The 20,332-nt window shown below is 39.1% G+C and overlaps 3 protein-coding genes across 3 annotated transcripts in view; 2 read left to right on the forward strand and 1 right to left on the reverse strand.

The window, feature by feature from the left end:
- The first annotated feature begins 463 nt into the window (after positions 1-463).
- On the forward strand, positions 464-9,279 carry LOC144645985 (counting factor associated protein D-like). Its single transcript, XM_078505501.1, has 10 exons — positions 464-781; positions 2,033-2,251; positions 2,630-2,805; positions 3,688-3,928; positions 4,765-5,236; positions 5,792-5,997; positions 6,466-6,557; positions 6,825-6,986; positions 7,693-7,882; positions 8,395-9,279. Exons 1-10 carry the CDS (start codon positions 688-690, stop codon positions 8,574-8,576), a joined length of 2,034 nt encoding a protein of 677 aa, XP_078361627.1. The 5' UTR covers positions 464-687; the 3' UTR covers positions 8,577-9,279.
- An 890-nt stretch (positions 9,280-10,169) lies between these two features.
- LOC144646145 (uncharacterized) lies at positions 10,170-11,108 on the reverse strand (the record flags this gene model as incomplete). The annotated part of the gene is made up of 1 exon (XM_078505672.1): positions 10,170-11,108. A coding segment is annotated over one exon (939 nt), but the record flags the coding sequence as incomplete, so codon positions are not given.
- Positions 11,109-12,517: 1,409 nt separating this feature from the next.
- The window catches only part of LOC144645987 (uncharacterized), an 8,186-nt gene continuing 371 nt past the window's right edge, over positions 12,518-20,332 (forward strand). The window contains exons 1-11 of the mRNA XM_078505503.1: positions 12,518-12,585; positions 12,691-12,751; positions 13,266-13,382; positions 14,035-14,083; positions 14,503-14,621; positions 15,324-15,378; positions 15,788-15,903; positions 16,260-16,328; positions 17,588-17,663; positions 18,205-18,786; positions 19,397-19,617. Of these exons, the coding sequence (XP_078361629.1) occupies positions 12,572-12,585; positions 12,691-12,751; positions 13,266-13,382; positions 14,035-14,083; positions 14,503-14,621; positions 15,324-15,378; positions 15,788-15,903; positions 16,260-16,328; positions 17,588-17,663; positions 18,205-18,786; positions 19,397-19,617 (1,479 nt within the window). The 5' untranslated portion in view covers positions 12,518-12,571. The remainder of the gene's footprint in view (positions 12,586-12,690; positions 12,752-13,265; positions 13,383-14,034; positions 14,084-14,502; positions 14,622-15,323; positions 15,379-15,787; positions 15,904-16,259; positions 16,329-17,587; positions 17,664-18,204; positions 18,787-19,396; positions 19,618-20,332) is intronic.

A 20,332-nucleotide genomic window follows, 5' to 3' on the forward strand; every position in this document is an offset into this window, starting at 1 on the left:
TGATCTACTCGTCACTGAGAAATCACAATTTTTTGCTCGACGACCTCGTCCAATAATAATATTCTCATCACCTGTTTGCTTGACAACGTATTAATACTGTTAGGAGAATATAAAAGTTGATCAGAAAAGATTTGGCACCTGCCCTTCTACAAACAGGTGGCGAACTGTGATTTGTGTCGTCAGGTATGCACACGAAATATTTCCAATAGAGAGACTCGAAAATGAAAATAAATAAACCGAAAGAAATAAATCCGTTTATTTCTTTAAAGTAGAATTTTATATATTTATTTTGCGAATAATATTTTTTACGTTTTTTACGAGTCAATTCATTTATTGGAACGGCGAAAAGAAGTCGCGGTTACCTGGGAACTAGCAGGTGCGTATACCACCTGAGTGCAGCGATACAAAACATTTCGTCAGGCACTGAAAGGGTTTGTGACTATGGCGCGAAAATCATGGTCACTGCACCAAAATTACTTCCACACAAATGATCTTAGAAAAGCCACACCTTAGCCGATCGGACTGCCATGAAAATGATTTCGGTTGATCATGAGATTCAAAGACATATTGTAGAGGAAAATTGTACGGGAAATTAATCAAGGAATTCTCTTCGAGCGAAACTGCAGTCCAGGATTGGTTTTCCGATGCGAGGACTGTGGTTAAAGAGTCGATCTTTGGTTGACATTTATGGTGAAGTTGCCGTCGTGGTTCAAGTCAACTGCAAATAAGGCTCGAAGTTTACGCAGGCGAGCGGTATTGTTTAGCTTGATCCTTGTAGCTGGTAAGTCTCGATTTATCACAAATTCGAAGCACTTCTTCAGATAGCTAACTTCTGTTGTTTCCCTTAAGAGCTGTCATTTTTAAGACAGACAAACGTAGTTTGTTTATGTTAAACTGCAGGCCTAGCATTTGCGATTGGCGAGTAGGAGGCATCTCTCTCTGTCTAAATTCTTACATACTATTTTTAAGCTGCCTTTAATTATCTTTCATTGTATTAAGTGTGTATTTAAGGTATAAATGTTTAACATTAAACCCTTATTTTTTTAAATTAAATATCACTTAATTCTGTATGAGCAAACACTGTAGTTAAGGCTCAAGAAATTATTTGAGTTTGATTAAAACATAAATAATAATCCTTTTATGGTAATGTTTAAGAAATTACTAAATTGTACCGGTCGCATGTTAAAAATTATAACTCAGTTCGCAGTAAGAACTATATAATTTCCCGCCAAAATTAGTACCCCACGAAAGGGGTACAAATATAGCGCGAAATTTTGATACCGTAGAGAAATTTTACAGTTTGCAAACGAGAATAACTTGACTTTACTGGTCAAATTTTAAGACGGAATCCACTAGGAAGTCGAGTAATATTTATTAAAGTTGGACAAAAATCAATTTCCAGAATAATTTAAATCCTATTGCGTTATTTCCTACCCTTAATAAAAGGTAAAGATGTAAAAAATTATCCGTGATAACATCAACAACAATTTCTTATCAGAGTCTGAGAAAATGAATTTCAAAGTTTACAAGGTATGGGCAAAATCTCACGTGTAGCCATTTTGTAAATTCGTCTTAAGCGATTCAGTGGAATTCAGCGGAACTTCAAAATGTGTTTTCGATGTGTGGTGTTGTTAGAAAAGATTTCTTTTGATAAGATATTTGAAGCAGTAACACAAAAGCTTGCAATCAGGTGTAAATAGTTTTGGTACATAATTTTGTCCAATAACTACTCGAAGTCCTGGCGGATTTCCTCTTAAAGCATTTACCTATACTGGAAATAGTGCAATAGGTCGATTTCAGTATATTAAGATTCTAACTTGGCCCCAAAGCTTAATTTAACAAAAGAAATGATTTATTTTTTAACCCTTTAGAATTTTAATATATCAAAATTGGTCGAAATTTTATAAGTGCGTTGCAGAGCTGGCCGTGGGGCATGAGAATTACAAGGCAAAAGAGAACGAAAGTTTAAACTCTTGTCAAATTTGTAAGCCCGGTTTTAACTCTATGTTTTTTTTGTGTGTGTGTAACCCAGGGATCGTTTATTACGACTTGCACCAAGATCATGGAAACGAGGACGTTCTTCTCGAAAAGCGCATGACGCGTCACGTGTTCACAGTAGAGGAGATTCTACAGTTCCCGGATGATTACCACACGAAAGGCGTGCTGTCGCTTCCTTATGGAGACATCGTGGAGCCTTTCGAGGCTTGGTACTCTAAAACTAAAAAGATGAGCAGAATTGATTACTATAACGGTAAGCTAAACCATGACATAGTTTATAAGCGTTTGTGTGGTTGTCTTTTCGGCTACTTTTTAGCTTTTAGTTATATGGAGAAGGGAGGGATAACCAGGAGAGTTGAGTAAATGCTCTCTCCCCCTCCCCCTTTTCCATGTGGCCTATTTAAAATTCTGTCCGGGTATCGGCATAAATGGGTCGAGTTTGCAGTTAGTTCTAGCGCGAACCTGATTCGACAAGTACTGCGGCTGTTCAACCTCCAATATTTCGAAATTTCAATTCGATCTGGGTAAAAGAGCTGAATGAAAACAACCACGACTGCAATCACTTTGTCATCTAAATATCTTAGTTAATTTTAACGTAACTTCATGATTGAATTGTTTTTGATTGCCTCAGGAATGGATAGGACATTTCAACGTGAGGATCTTGGTAGGCACGGGTTTGCGTGCAAAATAGTTCCTGAATACTCTGAGGCAAAACAGAAAACATTCACAGGATGTATGCACAGGAGAGGAACAAAGAAATTTCCCATAAAAGCTCAAAGTATTATACCGGCACCGTCGTATTTTAAGGTACGTAGCGGTTGCAGGTTTCTCAGTTAACGGGGACTCTTCTTTGACCTTTTAAGCTTCAGCAAACGAAGCGGAGAAAGTAGATATGGAGCACGAATATTTAATACCGAACAGTCCATTCGATAGAGGAGTTTTCAATTGAGTGTCGTAAAACCAAAACCAAACCTCTAGCCAATCACAAAGAACACAGACAATCCAGTAAACCAATCAAAACTCGAAGCAAATACATGTTGCCGGCACGAAGCGCGGAAAAACGTGCGCGAGCGCGTCATGATTGGTTTTGGTTTTACTTCTGATTGGCTGAGAAAGTGGCGCGAGAGTTTTAAACCAGTCACTACGCGTAGTAATGCAAAACCAATGCAAACGCGAATAACTTTCGACATTCAAGTAAAAACCGCTTTAGAATAAAACTGTAATAAAGTAACTCGAGCGGCAAGGATTCTGTGTGAAGAGTTCGAGAGCACAGTACCATGCATATGCCTATGATACAAAATCTTTTTCAAAATAAATTGAAAATGTTATAACCTAAATGTGTACTGAACGACCTGAAAAACTATTGATGATGATATCAACTTGTACTTGTGACTTTGATTTCTTTTCCATATATAGTCACTACTACTCACGAAAAACATAGTCCTTCGTATCCTCCGCTTCTTGTAACAACATTTTTTATTGTTTCCCACGCGCGTATTTTAAGGAGCTAACTGATAAGCTGTTAGTCGTTACGTGGCTAAATAAACGATAATAATGATAATGACGACGATAATGTTGATGATGATGATGATGTTGATGATGATGAACTGTACTAAAAAAAAAATAAAAAGTAAGGATTAGAAAGCTTTTATGGTCTACAATGAAATTATAACTTGTTTTTAATTGCAGTACTCCGGTGATGCGGAGTTGAACGGCGTAGAGTGCGCCAAATGGGAACACTCATTCACAATTTACGATAAAGTCAACACATACACACTGTACACAACTAAAACCCGACCACCAAGACCACTCCGATACGAAATGATGGGATACGATACGCTACTGTCATCTTACTATGATCACTACATCCTGGATTACCACGTATTTGAAGCTTGGAAATTCAGTTACAAGATTTTTAATATACCAACAGGTATGTTGCTGATGTGAGTGGCTTTTGAGGTGACGTCTCTTTGCTAATAATTAAGGAGATCGTGCTGCCTTTGTAATTACATCTGCAAATGGTTAGACGTTCTAGTCTTTTCGGATAAGGACGATAAACCGTAGGCCCCGTCTTCTGCTTCTTCAGTGTTATAATCAGTAGGGGACGTTAAAGAACCCACACACACATCGTAAAGAGTAGGGAATGAAGTTCCCGGTGTTGTGGTCTGTTCTATTCTATGGGTTGGGTGGTGGGGTGAGATCACACACATGGACGGATAGCGGCTGCCAAAGGCGCCTGATATGCTGATGTCCGGTCTCATCCCATAAAAATTCTAATTGTAAAGCGCATTGAGCTTTGTAAATGCGTTATATAAGCACCTTTATCATTCATCATTCATAATTATTCAATCACAAGTTATGGTGTCCACTTGAAGAGTCACCAGTGGTCTCCAACCAGTGTGCCTTGCACACCTTTTCAAGCATAAAGCATGAAAAATGTGTTACATGGTTTCTTAACTCATTAATTTATTTTCAAATTGTTAGAAAGGCAGGACCGAACTTCACTAACTCACCTTACCCAACACTCAAAACTACAAAACAACAGTTATTCAACACAAACACACAGGTTGACGTCGCTTTTTAATATTGCTACTACTGCAGTTATAGTTTTCCTTTCCTTTTCACCAACTTTGTATAATAAAGCTAACGTTCTTTTTGTGTGTTCTATTCCTAGCTGTATTTCATTTCTTAATTAAAATACTTAAGTCCACTTGATGAGTCCTACAGCTCAAGCAGCTGGTTTAACTATTTCTTTTACTCCTTCAGATCTCCAATGTTTCGACTTTTCACACGAGAAATTGGAGAAATCTCTTGGTGAGATAAATCCCATGGTGGAATTTATGCCTCACAGTACATCCGGGTCTCCATATACCCTGTCCCACCCGTCAAATTACGTCACGACCACATCGTCCCCAACCGTGACCGATCCTTTGCAGTATCTGTTGCAGTCCTTGAATAAAATGCCGATCGTTAATAGTGACAATGCGGATCCGTCAAAGTCCACAATAAATGACCAGCGGTCCCCCGAGAAAGAGAATGAGACTCGCCCGTCACCAGTCCCCAAGAGTACAGGCGGGCTTAGAAGTGATGAACTGAAATCGAATTATCAGGTTGCCATACGACACTATGAGGACGTGGTGAACACTTTGTTTAAATCCTTCAAAGCGAGATATAAGAAGAGTTATATTTCACGACGAGAGCATGAGACAAGGAAGGACATATACAGACACAATTTAAGGTGAGTGTTGCTATGGCTACAAAAAATTCGGTCATTTCCATGTCATCTCCGACTTTAAAAGCAAGCCAATCAGATTCGTGAGTAGATTTTTTAGAATGTCTGAGATAAAAATCACGAAATTCGCGTTCTGTGTCAGTAATATTTTAAAGTGGCTATGAGGAGGGAGAGGGGGCTGGGGCTAAGGATGGAATTCAGCACCGTCAAACAAAGTCATGTCGACTCAGTCTTTTATATCATTATTGACGACGGTATATGAAGGCAAAATATATAGCAAATAAACGGTCAAAACAACTGAGAACCTAATAAATGACCTAAAATTTTAACTGACAGCTAAAAGAAGCTCGGAATTTTAATTCTCTAGTGGCTAAACATTTTTTCTCAAAATCAACAAATGACTCCAAACTCTAACTTACAAAAGTCTGGTTGAATGCAAAAGTTTGGCTGATAGCTGTCATTTGTACCACACCCCATCCACACTCCCCAGTAACAGAGACTGAAAAGTTAGTAAAGCGCAAGAACCATTCTTAAACGAAGGTAATGATACTAACCCAACAGATACATCAAGTCAAGAAACCGTCAACACTTGGGCTACAAGTTGAAGACAAATCACATGACGGACATGACAGAAGATGAGATGGAACAGAAGAAAGGACTATTAACAGAAAACGGACCAGATGCATTGAATGGTGGAAAGAGATTTGAAATACCGCAGGGAACTAATATCAAGTCCTTACCTGATGCTGTTGATTGGGCAAAGTCGGGTGAGATGTGAAAACGTTTGAAATGTTGAGTAATACACTGTCTTGTACGTGCTTCCATATTACTGTATGGTGTTAATATGGTTCGAATGTAAATCCCGTGTCTATAAGGCCACGTGCTCGTAAATTTATAAAAAGAGGTTAAACCACGAATCTTTAAACTAATACACCATAGGGAAAGCGATGGACTAATATTGAGTGTGCTACTTCTTTCAAAACATTTTGAATCAGTTGGTTACGGGACCCTCTCATCCTTGACGTCCAACAAGTCCTTCAACAGCACCAAAAATGGAAAAAGCGTCATAAAAAGTAGCGAGCTTACATGTAAGATTTTAATGGAGGCTTGATAAAAACCAATCTCGTTGAATCTCGCGACTCAACTCAATAAAGTACAGGCTTTGATTGCATTAATCAAAGCGCCTTTTGATAAGCACTTTCCTTTTTTAATATGTTTTTTTGTTGTTTCACAAGGTGCGGTGAATCCTGTGAGAAGTCAAGGAATCTGTGGCTCGTGTTACGCTTATTCTGTCACGGGTGCTATGGAAGGAGCTTATTTTATTAAGGTTCGTAAACTGATCTGATTAATATGTTTAGTTTCGATATAGTTTGACCCACATGGATGACAACAAGGAGCTACACTACTTATTGTACCGAAAGTAGAGAAAGCAAGGCCATTTCAAAACATCTATCACTGGTAAAGACACTCCAGAAGAAAACTTTATATCTGATGTGTTTTATGAATCAGATTCTCCACGGAAAAAAGCGACAGTTGGTACACGGTCTTTTAAAAATCACTTGGTTGATAATATTTGTATTTGTTTTACTTAAAGACTGGAACTCTCCTGAACTTGTCTGAGCAGCAACTTATTGACTGTTCGTGGGGGTTTGGTAACCGGGGTTGCAAAGGAGGGTATCCTCATCGAGCGATGCAGTGGGTCATTAAACATGGCGGACTGGCTACTGAAGAGAGCTACGGAAAATATCTAGCGCAGGTAAAGCGAAAAAAGCAATCAGAACTTTTTTTGTTCAAACGGTCAAATTCAGCTGCAAAGTTTTTTCGTTCAATGCCTTACTGTCGATCTAATATTTGCTTTGTTCATGATTGTAATTGGCAGAGTTCTCGTGAATTTAAAATATCAAAACTAAAATATGGGGTCTGGACTAAATCTGTGTGTATTTCCTAAGCTCGTACTATGTTCGGTGATTTAACGATATCTGTGAGAAAGAAAAATGCATTACTCTCTCTCTCCTCTGCAGAGGCTTACATATGGGAAGAGAAAAATGTCAAGGAAGAAACAGGGCGCTTAGAGTCCACGCCCTTGAGTTTTCTCTCTCGCCCAATTTCCCGCACTTTACCTTTAGAGCGCGCTTACAAGTGAATTCTAAATTAAAAGCCCTTGCGGAGGAGAGAGCCGAGACACAATCCTGTGATAACTTTCGGTTCGCGATGATTTTGAAAATGTCTGTAAAAAGTGAGAACACAGAAAATACTCGTTTCCTCCTTAAAAATGTGCAACTTCATATTTCAAAAATGCCCATTTGTTTTATTCAAGGTTACATCTTTGTTGCGAAATTGGTTCTATAAATAAATTTTGTTTCTTTTCGCAAATTCTATATAAGAACTGATTTTTACAACAACGAAGAATATTTTCTGAATAGTGACTAGACGTTAATTACATTCTCATTTCTTTGTTTCAGGAGGGCTTTTGTCATTTTAAAAACACAACAACAGGAGCGAAGCTCGACTTCTACATGAACATCACGAAAGGCGATACAAGTGAGCTGAAGCAAGCTATCGCCTTCTATGGTCCTGTCAGTATCCTCATCAACACCCAGCCAAAGTCCTTTAAATTTTATGGATCAGGGATTTATTACGACCCAGCGTGCAGTACGTACAAAAGCATTTCAATTCAAACATTTGTGAACCTCTCAGGCTATTTCTTCGAAAGGTTCCATATCTTAAGAATCTAAGTACTGAGAGTAGGCTGATTCTCAGACGGAGAGAGAAGAAAGTGAGAGCGAGCGACCTCCTCCTCCAGGGATGACTCTCCCCTGAAATGGAAAGGGATGCTCGTCGAAAATATGAACTAAACCCCTAAAACAGAAAAAGAGACCAATCTAGGCGTGTTCAAGCTTTCTTTCACCCCTATAAGATATCATTTTCCATGCATGATCGGTCCAGACTAAGGGAAGCAGGGATGGCGCAGTGGTGAGAGCGCTCGCCTCCCACTAATGTGACCCGGGTTCGATTCCGGCTCGGTGCCATATGTGGGTTGAGTTTGTTGTTGGTTCTCGTCCTTGCTCCGAGGGTTTTTCACGGTGTTTGTACCTCTTCAAATGTAAACCTAAACGAGACCTTGACAGCTAAAAAATATTGGTTGATTTTTTCTTCTTCTACAGCTCACGCCTTGGACCACGCGGCCTTAGCTATCGGATATGGAGTGGAAAAGGGTGAACCTTACTGGCTGATTAAGAACTCCTGGTCTAAAGCTTGGGGTGATCAGGGATATATCAAGATCGCCATGAAGAATGATAACTGTGGCGTTGTACAGAAGGCTGTCGTAGTGAAGATTAGAGATTGAATATTGGTATAATTAGTATAATAACTTGGGAGGAGGACTATAGAAACCCTCACATATTAGATAGCAGATACTAGAGTCGTACTGCTTCGTATCGCAGCCGAACTAAATTCGTAGTGCATTCGGCCCGCAGCCGAAGTGCATCAAGGTAGCCGTAGCACAATCGAGTTTCTTACTTTTTACCGCTTTTGGTCTCAGATTTTTTTATGATAATCGCGGTTAACACATTTCATTGTATATAGAATATATTTTTCTAAGTCTTGTTTATATATTTTTATATGCCATGTATATAAAGAAATTAAATATAACTGTAACCGCATAAGGGGCCCAGACTCAATGGGAATACACGACAAAATACAAAGATTTGTATGGCTCTATCGCTAGTATGGAGAGCTAAGGTAAAAAAGGTAATAAAACAGCCGCATGCAGTCATTACACCATTAATGCTGTTGACCTGTTCCATTTTTGGTACTAGAGCAGTTTCACTCTTTGTCTTCCCCCCATAAAAGTTTTCGTTACTGCTTTTCTTCCAGGGAAGGCTAGTTTAAACGAACAAGAATAAAAATGTTTACAAAATCGAATGACCGCGCATCTGGGATCTACTTTGTTCCATACTTTAATTGATTAGTGTAATTTCAGGCCGAATTGGAAGGTAATAGCATATAAGATATATGAAATAATAAAGTATCTTTCGTTTGTCTCTCGACTTAATCACTTGTTATATAAATCGCAACGTTTCGACTGCACACTGCTAGTCTTCATCAGGCGATACGGTCGACTAGTCAGGTGTAAATAGCATGCTGCTGCGTTGTCTTTGGTTGGTTTTCAACAGCTGTGATTGGTGCATTTCGATCCATTGTTGATCGCGACGTTTCTACTGCACACTGCTAGTCTTCATCAGACGATACGGTCGACTAGTCAGGTGTAACCTTAGAAAGCATGCTGCTGCGTTGTCATTGGTTGGTTTTCAACAGCTGTGATTGGTGCATTTCGATCCATTGTTGATCGCGACGTTTCGACTGCAATACTAGCTTTCATTAGGCGATGAGGTCGCCTGGTTAACGTGTCGCTATTTGTAGAATGTTAGTTCGCTGCTATTGGCGCATTTCGATCCTCATTATCATTCGGGCTATTAGATGCTGTTCCCTCATAGGTCCGCCTTGTTGTTGATCGGCTGTTGTGCTTTTTTGATCGTAGGTAACCAAGCTTCAGGAATTTCGACTCCCGTGCCTTTTACTCCCCTTCTCGCTTTTTTCTCCCGCCCTACCCCCCTCTTTTCCTACCGATCTCTCCTCTTGTCACATATCTACTACGAAATATAACAGAACGTTGCAATATTTTCCTTTTCTCTCGGTTCCCCCGCCATAGATATCCAGCTTTCCCCCTTTTCCCCGGCATGTGTCGCAATAATAAATTTAGGCGCGTGTCGTTATGATTGATTTAGGCGAGTTTCATTGTAATTTATTAAGGTGCGTGTGGCTCAGCTAACTGGATTCCCACCCCTTTTGCTTGCATTATTGACAACTGTTTGGTACAAGACTTTACTTTCTTTGGTGGCTCCTAAAGGAGCCGTTTTGTTTTTCAAACTAAGCAAACTTAGTTTGGAGGGCAGAACTCAGCAATGTCCGCAAGCAAGTTGTCGAAGGGATCGCCTGGGTAACATTTCCGCCAGTTGAACTCATCCAGGTATTCAGGAAGTTTGCTTCTGATCGGGAGAGCGCCATTCATCGCTCTTAGTTTCCTCTTTATTTGACTCCACACTCCTTTGATCGTGTTTGTGTGGGCTCCTGTGTAAGGGTCGACAAACTTTTTAGAGTTGTTCACCAGGTGGATGTAGCCAATACTGTTGAGGTTGAAGTCCGGTGAAAATTTGTCAGAGCTGATTATCAGTGTTCCAGGCTCGACGAATTGTTGTAACAGTTTAGTTCCCCGGGCTTCTCTTGAACTTTCAGGTACTCGAAACGTAAGAGCTCTGTCAGTGCCTCTTTCGACCATGCCGAAAACCCAGGTGCCTCTCTCGATCTGCCCGCGGTTGTCCTTGCGTCCGTGACTAAACATGGATTCGTCAATCTCTACAGTCTTTCCACGGCCGCCTAGTTTAATGTTTCCTTGTAAAATTTTCTCGGAGCAGATGTCTCTGAGACTCTGAAGTACCGTAACGACCGTAGGAAGTGATAATCTGGTTAGCTGGGCAACGTTTCTGTTGGATTCTTCGATTGACGACAGGAAGATGATGTACAGCCATTGTTGCAGTGGGATGTTGGAACCTTCAAAAAAAGAACCAGCCCGGATCGATTTTCGTTTTCTGCAGTGGTTAACTGGGCATTCCCAGTGATATCCGTCATCGGACGTAACACCTCGTAGAACCATCTCGTTTCCGCAAGAGCACTTTCGCCTAGCCGCCAGCAAGCCACGATCGACAAGGAACGTGAAAATAGCGTGACAACTTTGGATCAAGGTTAGTAACTCGTTATGATTCATGATGAAATGAGTTAATTCACTCTTGTCATCGGTCTTTATAAAACCTGTGATCGGATCGAAATTAACCAATGAGAAATATTTAAAGTAATCATATGCAAAAATAAACAGAAGCAATCAAGTTCGGCCAATCACATATGTTGTCAATTGGCCAATCGACTTTTTGCTATTGTTGTTTTGATCCGAACTTTCGCCGAAGTGTGGAAGTGATTCGATGAATGTTGTATTACCCTCACGCGCGTTGGGATTCTTTGCTTCGGCGGCCGCGCCACCAAGAGCGGCGAACTCACGATCGCGCGCGAGTTGAAAAAGACTTGCGAAAAGCCTCATGAGCGGCGAACTCGCCACCGCGTGCGAGTTGAGAAAGACTTGTGAAAAGCCTCAGGAGCGACAAGCTCGCGACCGCGCACAAGACGACAAAGACTTCTGAAAAGCCTCATGAGCGGCGAACTCGCGACCGCGCGCGAGTCGACAAAGACTTGTGAAAACCCTCATGAGCGGCGCCGTGAGCCCGTGACCGCGCGCGGGTCGACAAAGACTTAACCGCACGTGAAAAGTCTCTGATACCCACAGGCTTCCCAAGCTCAAAAGTCGTCTTTTTGATTGTTTTTTTGGAGCCCTTCGGGCGGCTGACTCTACATACGTGGTGTATGCGACAGCTTGTGTATATAGAGGAATGTATGGGAAAATCACGGATTCTCTAAAATCGGGTAAATAACTATCTATTTTGAAATAAAGTTTACCTACCTCTCTATATACACAAGCTGTCGCATACACCACGTATGTAGAGTCAGCCGCCCGAAGGGCTCCAAAAAAACAATCAAAAAGACGACTTTTGAGCTTGGGAAGCCTGTGTGATACCCAAGGTATAATGAAACGAGTTACAGTTTAAATAAATTTGACTCGGGGTAAAAGTTGCATATATAGAATGTAGATAATTTAACGGGTTCAAAACATGACTTGTTTTAGGCAAAACTTTTTTTGTCAAAGTTTGCGGTTTTATTTTTAATTTTTATTAATTAATTTTTCGAGTTCAGTGTCTCATAGCCACTGATGAAACAAGTAAATGATTGAAATGATTGATGCTATATGTCGCCAGTGAGCTACAGTACTGTAAGGTACGGGTGTTATGGTCAGTAAAAAATCTGTTCTGTTTGTATCGGTTTTAAAATGCAAGGTACGTTTACATGCTTCAAATTCGATCGGTAGAAGCACTATCCCCTCCCCCTGGTTTCTGGCGCGTTTTCTGGTTTTCTCTACCGAGAGTCTTCGTTTTGTAGTTTGACAGGAGCTCTTCAATATTAAAGAAAAAGAAAAACCACGTTTTTTGGACACATTAAACAGTATTTGAGGTTTTATTTGGCGCATTAGACAGATGGTCTTCGTTTGAAAATTTCATTATGAGCTGACCAGAGTTGGGATACACTCGGAGAAGTCATACATGAAGAAAGAAACGAAGGGCTTGGTAGCCGTGCTTGAAATGACGTGCAGTATTTTTCGTCACAGAAAATAGCATAAACATGGCTGAAGAAAGGTAGGAAAGATGATATTATTTAGCTTTAGAAATTCAATTTATCGTACGTTAAAGGACACAGCATTACTCAAATTGTAAAATATCAATGCCTGTCTCTTTTTGTAGCGGAGGATCGAGCTGGTGGGGGACGTGGGGTTCAGAGTTCGTCTCGAGTGTCCGTGAAAAGGTAGGCCTAAACATGTCGTCATTAGTTTATTGCATGATTCAGGAGGATGCTAAAGTATTATCAGCATTTTGAAGCTTAATCACGCTTTTGAATCATTCATCTCTATCGGTGGAGTAAAAACGACGCGCAAATGAAAACAAAAAATCGCGAGTGTCACTTTATTCCCTCTAATCATCATCAATGACTGCGCACAATTGAAATTTAAGAATATGTTCAAAAGCTAGATATAAAATAATCGGGTAGATTACAGCTAATGAAGCTATAACTAGATGGTTAAGTGTGTAGAACTGCTGTAGTAGATTTATTTTGCTTTTGAGTTGTGGATAAAGTACAAATGTATTGTACAGCAAAACGACATTTTTTGACCAATTTTCGAATACTGGTGATGATATATTGGTGATGATAAATCCATCCTACCACGTAAAAATTATCTTTAGAGCTATAGAGGAAGAATTTAAACACATAACTATTTTGTCTTTAAATAATAAGTAATAAGTTGTGTTTTTTTTATCAGTCTTCAGAGGCTATGAACATGGTAAAGCAGGATCTGGCAGAGTTTGTGTGCACCATTCAACATGACACATCAGCTGTGGTAGCTGATACTGCTACTGCTGTCAAAGAAAGCCTCAAGGTACACGTATGACAGCACCTTTTGTTAGGGGACAGCTATTCTTAGAGTTATTAAATTTACAGAGCTATGGCATGGACCTAGAGTTGAGCTCCCAAAACCACAACTTAATTAAATTAAATTGAAATAGTTGGTTTTTTTATTGAAAGCAAAACAACTGCCATCAATGTTGCCATGAAAAAACAAATTGTCATGTTACAGCATTTGCAAGGAAAACAAAAGTATCTTGTTACAAACAAACAACAATCATGTTATGAAACCAAAAACATCATACCGGTTTTTTTCAATATATTGACTCCATTGCATTTTGTACTATCCTTTAAGTCTCTGAGTTTTACTGGGTGCGATTTTGCTAAAAAATTGGGGTCCAGTGACACAGACAGTAACATTAAAAAAACTTTTCTCTAGTTAAACCAAATTTTAAATAATTATATTATTACTGGATGATAGGTGAAAGTTTTTCTAAAGTTTTTATAGCCATCATGCCAAAGTCAAAAAAAGTTATATGATACAAAGTTTGTCATGCAAAAGTGTGCCTGGAATAACTATGGAGTCATTTAAGTGGCTGATTATTTGCAGTTATTTTTGTTGTAAAAACTTCCCAAATTACAATGTACATGGTACATTCATTTACTCTAACTTGTTAATTTACCAGGTAGAGGAGGAGGAGGAACAAGAAGGGACTTCAGCTTATTTTAAACAAGGTACACAGACTTTTTATCATCGAGAACTGTTTACCGTAGACAAATACTAGGGGATACATTTCCAAGTCGTGCTTTTGTAGTTTTGAAAATTTCATGATAGATCTAGATGCACTACTTTGTACTGTATACATGTATGTAACCCCATGATTGATTAGTTGCTATTTTCTCCTAACCTGTCTGACCACCTTTTGCACTTGCGACAACTTGAATAATATATCCATACACCTATCATATAGAAAGCATTTTGGTTCGACCCTGCCCCCACCCACCCCTTTAGAAATTCCATTTTAGCTTCACACAATGTACTTTTAAGGCCCCCTTCACCCTCCAGAATTAAATAACATTCCATGCAGTGGGTATGGTTGTTATCTGCAACCACACATTGTTAAAGGTAATATGTAGCTGTGTACTCCCTCAAGGTGTGTCCAAATTTCTTGGGACACTGTCTAACAGCTTAAGAGAGAACATCTCTCATGTCGCCACTGCTGCTGCAGCTGTCACCTTCGATGGTCCTGAGCCAGTCTTTGACAGAATGCAGGTAATTATAAATACTTATTAGCTATTTCTTATTTTTGTTTTGTGTGTGAAATGAAATTGATTCCAGTTTCTTAAAGTGGACATGCATGGCACTTGAGCCAACTGTTTTACAGAGTGTCCACTTGAGAGAGAGTGGATGTAACCCAATGTGAGAAATTTGATCCACTAAATTTATCTACATTTAATCCTTAAAGTGGGTTTACACTGTATTTTTATTTCTTTAACATTTTACATGTATATTGAATTCGTGAAAGAAGTACAGGAATGTATACCTTTTCAATAAGTTACAACATAACGGTGATCAACTGTGTCGAAATGTCAAAATCTGAATGCCAAAAAACCCCACAATTTTTAAGCATTTTTTTTTTATTTCACCTGCACTGTGAAATTTTTTTATTGTCCACTTACGTACTGCTGTTAAAATGTCTATGGTCCATTTTAGAAGCTGTCCTGACCAACCAACAATTTTTTGGATTAAGTTGTGGCAGTTTTTAGTCATTTACAATAGAAAACAAAAAGTGTTGTACGTCATGGAGGTATCTGTCCAGGGAAAATTGAATGTATAACTGTACCTGCTGCAGAGAAAGTGCAGTGTTTAGCTTGTCCATTTGTTAAACTGTCAGTTAGACACTAGTTACATTCAGTTGTGTGAAGCCTGATATCTTATTTCATTACTTTACTCTGATTTAAATTCTCTTGAAAGGCACGTCTTCATGAAATTCAAACAGATCCAGCCACATTTTGCTCTGAACCAGATGGTATGTAATGGATAACCTTCAACATACATGTATTTGTACAAATAGAATAAAATAGTTTTGTTACTGACATTTGAAAGGGGTCGGCTTATTTACACACATCCGTTTCTCCCCAGTCTCAGACTTATTTCTTTCACCAGTTGTAGTCAATCACACTTGCAGAATGTTTCATATTTTTACATAATTAGTAGAGTAGTTGATAGTTGAAGGTAGGTGTTTGGACCCTGTTGACCTCCTTTATTGTCCCATGTCATGGTGATGTACATGTACAACCAGTCAGAAGGCTAGATGCAACCACGTAATCTTCACATACTGTATATGGGTTGTTGCTTACAGGAGGTTGGACTGTATGTTCAGTGATGGGTTTTGGACAAGTTCACACTGAATTATGTTTATTATACTACTGTTCTAGGTCATTTAGCGATGTATGAAGAATGGTGTAAAACATTCGACCCTGAACAACACAAGGGAGAAATCTCTGAGCTGCTTGTTAATGTACCAGAGATTAGGGCCCTGTATGCTAAGTTGGTAGGTACTTCATCATTTTGTATAAAAAGGAGTTGAAGGGAGCTTTATTGTGTTCAGTACAGATGTCCTGAAAATTGCCAAAAATAAAGTACATGTAAACAAGTTTTCCAAAATTCTTCTTGAGATTCACAAGATATCTTACAGTACAATTGGCAAATTAATTAAAGTTAATTTCAACCAATGTGTCAAAATTTTGTCGTAAATTGCATAATTTATGGCTGAAAGTTTTTACTATAAGAAGGAAAAGGTTTATCATCATGTACTCAGTTTTCTGTTTCTGCAAAGTCTGTTCTTGTATTTAAAGGAAACTCTTACATGTAGATGCCTGTTTATACTGAAACAATGCTTTTCTGCAGGTTCCTAGTGCTGTCACCCATGTTCTATTTTGGCAAAGATATTTCTACAAAGAACACCAACTTAAACAGGTAGAGTAGTAATGAAACTCTGAAAGAAGCAACCTTAAATGTAACATACCATATTTTCTCGATTAAACTCCGGGCCTCAAATAAACGCCAGGTCTCGAAGCTGTACTTGAAAATAAACCCCTTAAACAATTCTTAAAGGTTTAACATGCTTTTAAAATAATGTCTTAATATATTCTTGTCAAAAATAACAAATAAAAATCATTTCTAAGAAACATAGGGCTTGAACCAACTCCTGGAATCAAATAAACGCCGGCTCTATCGGGCCAAGTTTGAAATAAACGCCGGGGGCGTTAAAACGAGAAAATACGGTACACGTAACTTGTATAACAGATACAACAAGATGTACATGTACCAAATTGATTGATGTTTTTGGTAGATGACTGTAACTCCTAAAACAGTAAATTACATTACTCTGCAGTTCTGATGTAGTGTATTACATATAAGTTCTTTTCAATAAGATTTCTCCTTTCACCCCTTCATATATTCAAAACATACTTATTTTATTAGCATAAATCAGTCAGTATTCATTGTATGGTACATGTTTTGAACAGCTACCCGAAAGTAAAGTGCCTGAAAGTTGCGACCCTCTGAAAGTTGTGACAGTCGGCTGCTAAACCTGAAAGTACAGTGGAACCCCAATATAATGATCTTCAATATAACGATATTCCCTATATAACGATGAATATGTTATGTCCCGGCAATAGTAAAATGTACATGTATGGGACGGAACACCGATATGACGATTCCTCGTTATAACGATATAATTTTACTGCCCCCTTGGCATATCGTTATATCAGGGTTCCACTGTAACAAGAAAGAAACGAGGGTTGTTATAATAAGAACCCTTGTTACTTTCAAAACTTTACGGTGTAGTAGAAGCTCATGCTCAACCTTACGGCCTGAGGTGTTTCTATATGTGCAGCCATGATGGGATGCAAACAGGCTTCAACTGTCATGATTGAAAGCTGCAATGGAAGGTCACCATTAAAAAGAACAGTAGAACAGAATATGATGACACCAGAGACTACCAAAATACACATCACTGAAGAATGTGTTTGAATTATGGTGGTGATTGGCTGCTTCTAAGAAAAGCCCAGAAAAATGTTGAAAATATGTCAAAGCTGATTATGATTGGCTAATTGTGTCAAAAAAGTAAAAGATAAAGTAAAACTTAAGCCAAGGAAGTCTTGGAGGTCACTGTCACTTCATGTGCCTACTCTGTAAATTGTATTATAAACATTTTGTTTATTGTCGAACAGGAAGAAAAGAAAAGAGCAGCAATTGTTGCAAGGGCAAACCAAGCACAAGTTGAAGATCTGGGTTGGGGGGATGAAGGTTGGTATTTTTCAGTTGAAAATTGTTTGAAAGTTAACGAATAAGTGTTTAAGGCTTTCCTTGAGGATAGAGTGTGTACATGTACTAGGCAACTAAGCAACATGGTTGATAGTTCAATTAGGCAGTGATAAATTAACTGTTTACTGCAGTGTGTATAGCCAATCTTGTATTGTGTACTGTCAATCAATATGATACTATTTTGATTAGTTCTCACCTTGAAACCAGAATGCCAAGCTGATGTGCTTGTCTGTTCTCAAAACGGTGAGATAGATTATCTCTGGGCTTTTCACACATTGAGGTTTTTCTTTGGTGCTTCTGTGTGTAGTAAACACCAGAGACATTATCCTAACTTGTATTATTACAATGTAGCTTGCGTTTTGTTGGGTGCAGTCAATCCTCTCCCTCCCCTCCCTCTCCCCCTTTCACTCTCCCCTCCCCTCCCCTCTCTCCTCTATTTAGGAAGATTATCCTTTATACTAGGCTCTCTTTCACGAGACGACTGTTTGTTCAGGTAATGAATTAGTGTGTTTTAATCTTATAGATTTGTGGGGTATTGAGGAGATAGAACTGGACAGTCAACTGACAAGTAAACACGCTGCAAATGAAGACAGCAAGGAATCCATCCCTGATAAAACTCATTTGACTGAACCTGGAGAACAAGAGTCAATAAAAGAAGTATCTGGTGTGGCCACGACAGAGACAAAGGCACAAGTCAGTCAGTCAACTGTCACTTTACAGAAACAAGAAAAACCAGTGGTCACCGCAGCAACAACAAGCAGTGACCTGAGTAAGAGTGAGGAGGTCAGCGAAGGGAAAGGCTTGGAGTTGGAAGACCAGACATCAACACAGGATAGTATTAGTCATGAACAAGCTGAGCTGCAAGCTCAAAAAAGCAAACAAAGCTCACAGCATCAAACAAATAATCAAGAGAAAAATGACGATCACCTTGAACCTTCCCTGTCTGAATTATCAAAAACAGTAACAGAAGATACGACAAGTGGTAAAACAGCTGATGTTGAGCTTCAAGCAACTTTGCACAAGCGCGAAAACAGTAGCGGCTCTGTTGACAGTTCTTGGTCTAAACTTAGCGAAGAAGAGCTCAAGGCTAATGGCGATAAAGAAGGTACATTAATTTACAAACATACATTTAATAGTGATTAGAGAGGGTGGGGTCATGCACCAGGAATACCAAACATGCAATTGAGAAAAGCAGGCGAATGGTCAAAAGCTATGTTATTAAAAGAGAGTTAGTTTGAAAGTCGGTAATGAAGGCGCATCCACAATAGCTTGGGCTCCTGGGTGCTGTTGGTTCATTTGACCTTGTGTAACCCACCAAAACCATAAAGAATGTAGGGTAAATAAACACGTGTACATGAACGAATGAAAACATGAATGTCGCTGTCAGATGCTGTATTGCTAAGGGTTGTTCTAGCAGTATGCAGGAAGTTTGTCACATTTGAACCTAGTTATATGGCCTAGCTCTCACGTGTCTTCAGTAGCTTAGTGGAAGAGCGTCCAACTGGTCTGCAAAAGGTAATCTGGTAGGAGAGCACAAAAGTTGTTTTGTTGAGTGGCTTATGTCACTGACTAATTTTAAATCTTTCTCGATAATTAAGTTGCGCGACAAGGTACATCTGTAAATTATGATTTCATGTGTAATTTCTTTTCTGACATAAATTGTGCACTTATTAGTACCCTTGGCTGATAGAGACTTTGACCTTTGTTCCTCGTAGCTTGTTCAAAAGAGATCGGTGCAGGGTCTGGCAACAGCTCTACGTCATCCAGCAGTGGTGTACTGGTGCCTAGTGTGGATGACAAAGACGTGGAATGGGATGACGATGATGATGATTTAGACTTTAATGAGGACATGTCAGAGGAGGAGGTCAAGAGAATCATGCAAAGTATGGAGACCAAGAAACAAAATAATGCAGATGATGGTGCTGGAGATGTGGATGTAAGTCGTGGATTTAAAAATATTGAATTTGAAATCCTGTGGGTTCTTGTGGGCTCAGTCTTTTTAGTGCGACAAGGCGCATGTCCGACTGGGAAAGTAGGAATATAACTGCGGAAGCTCTCTTTTTTTTTTTGGCAACTTTGATTGTTTGCAAAATAGTTTGAAAACAGTACCAATCAGGCTCAAATCTTTCTGGCCTCCTTCTACCAAAATAACTGAGCTATTAAAAAATAAAACTTAAGGTAAAAGCGGTTAAAATTGATACTAAACGTTTTCGATCTGTTCGATCATCATCAGATCTGTTCGATCATCGCTCTAATTATGATCGAATAGATCGAAAACGTTTAGCATCAATTTTAAGCGCTTTTACCTTAAGTTTTTTTTTTAACTTTTATCGGCGAAATGTATATAAACTGAGCTATTATTTTGACGTTTTCTTCGGCCCGGGGGTAATTTGTGATGTGCAGTGCAAATGAATAACTTTTAGGTTTTTTTTTCCAGCCATCAATGTGGATAAATGATCCTCTTTTGTACAAGTAACTTACCGTAAAGAGATCACCATATAAAGGAGACCTTGTAGTGTATTAGATTTATTGGGATGGATAAAAATTCTTTGAGCTGACATGACGTGAAGAAAAAAAAACTTGCCCTGTCAGTGTAATTTGTGTCAGGCTCTCAACTGTGTTGGAACGGGCGAATTAATCCCGGTAGAGCG

This window comes from Oculina patagonica, chromosome 3, assembly GCF_052425735.1.
Source record: "Oculina patagonica isolate OP01 chromosome 3, crgOcupat, whole genome shotgun sequence".
Taxonomy (NCBI): domain Eukaryota; kingdom Metazoa; phylum Cnidaria; class Anthozoa; order Scleractinia; family Oculinidae; genus Oculina; species Oculina patagonica.

Excerpts from the sequence above, each read along its gene's own strand:
- LOC144645985 (XM_078505501.1), top strand. The coding sequence starts at position 688 with ATGGTGAAGTTGCCGTCGTGGTTCAAGTCAACTGCAAATAAGGCTCGA. Across the intron at positions 2,806-3,687 it reads CGGCACCGTCGTATTTTAAG|TACTCCGGTGATGCGGAGTT; the intron begins GTACGTAGCGGT and ends TTTTAATTGCAG. Across the intron at positions 5,237-5,791 it reads ATATACAGACACAATTTAAG|ATACATCAAGTCAAGAAACC; the intron begins GTGAGTGTTGCT and ends CTAACCCAACAG.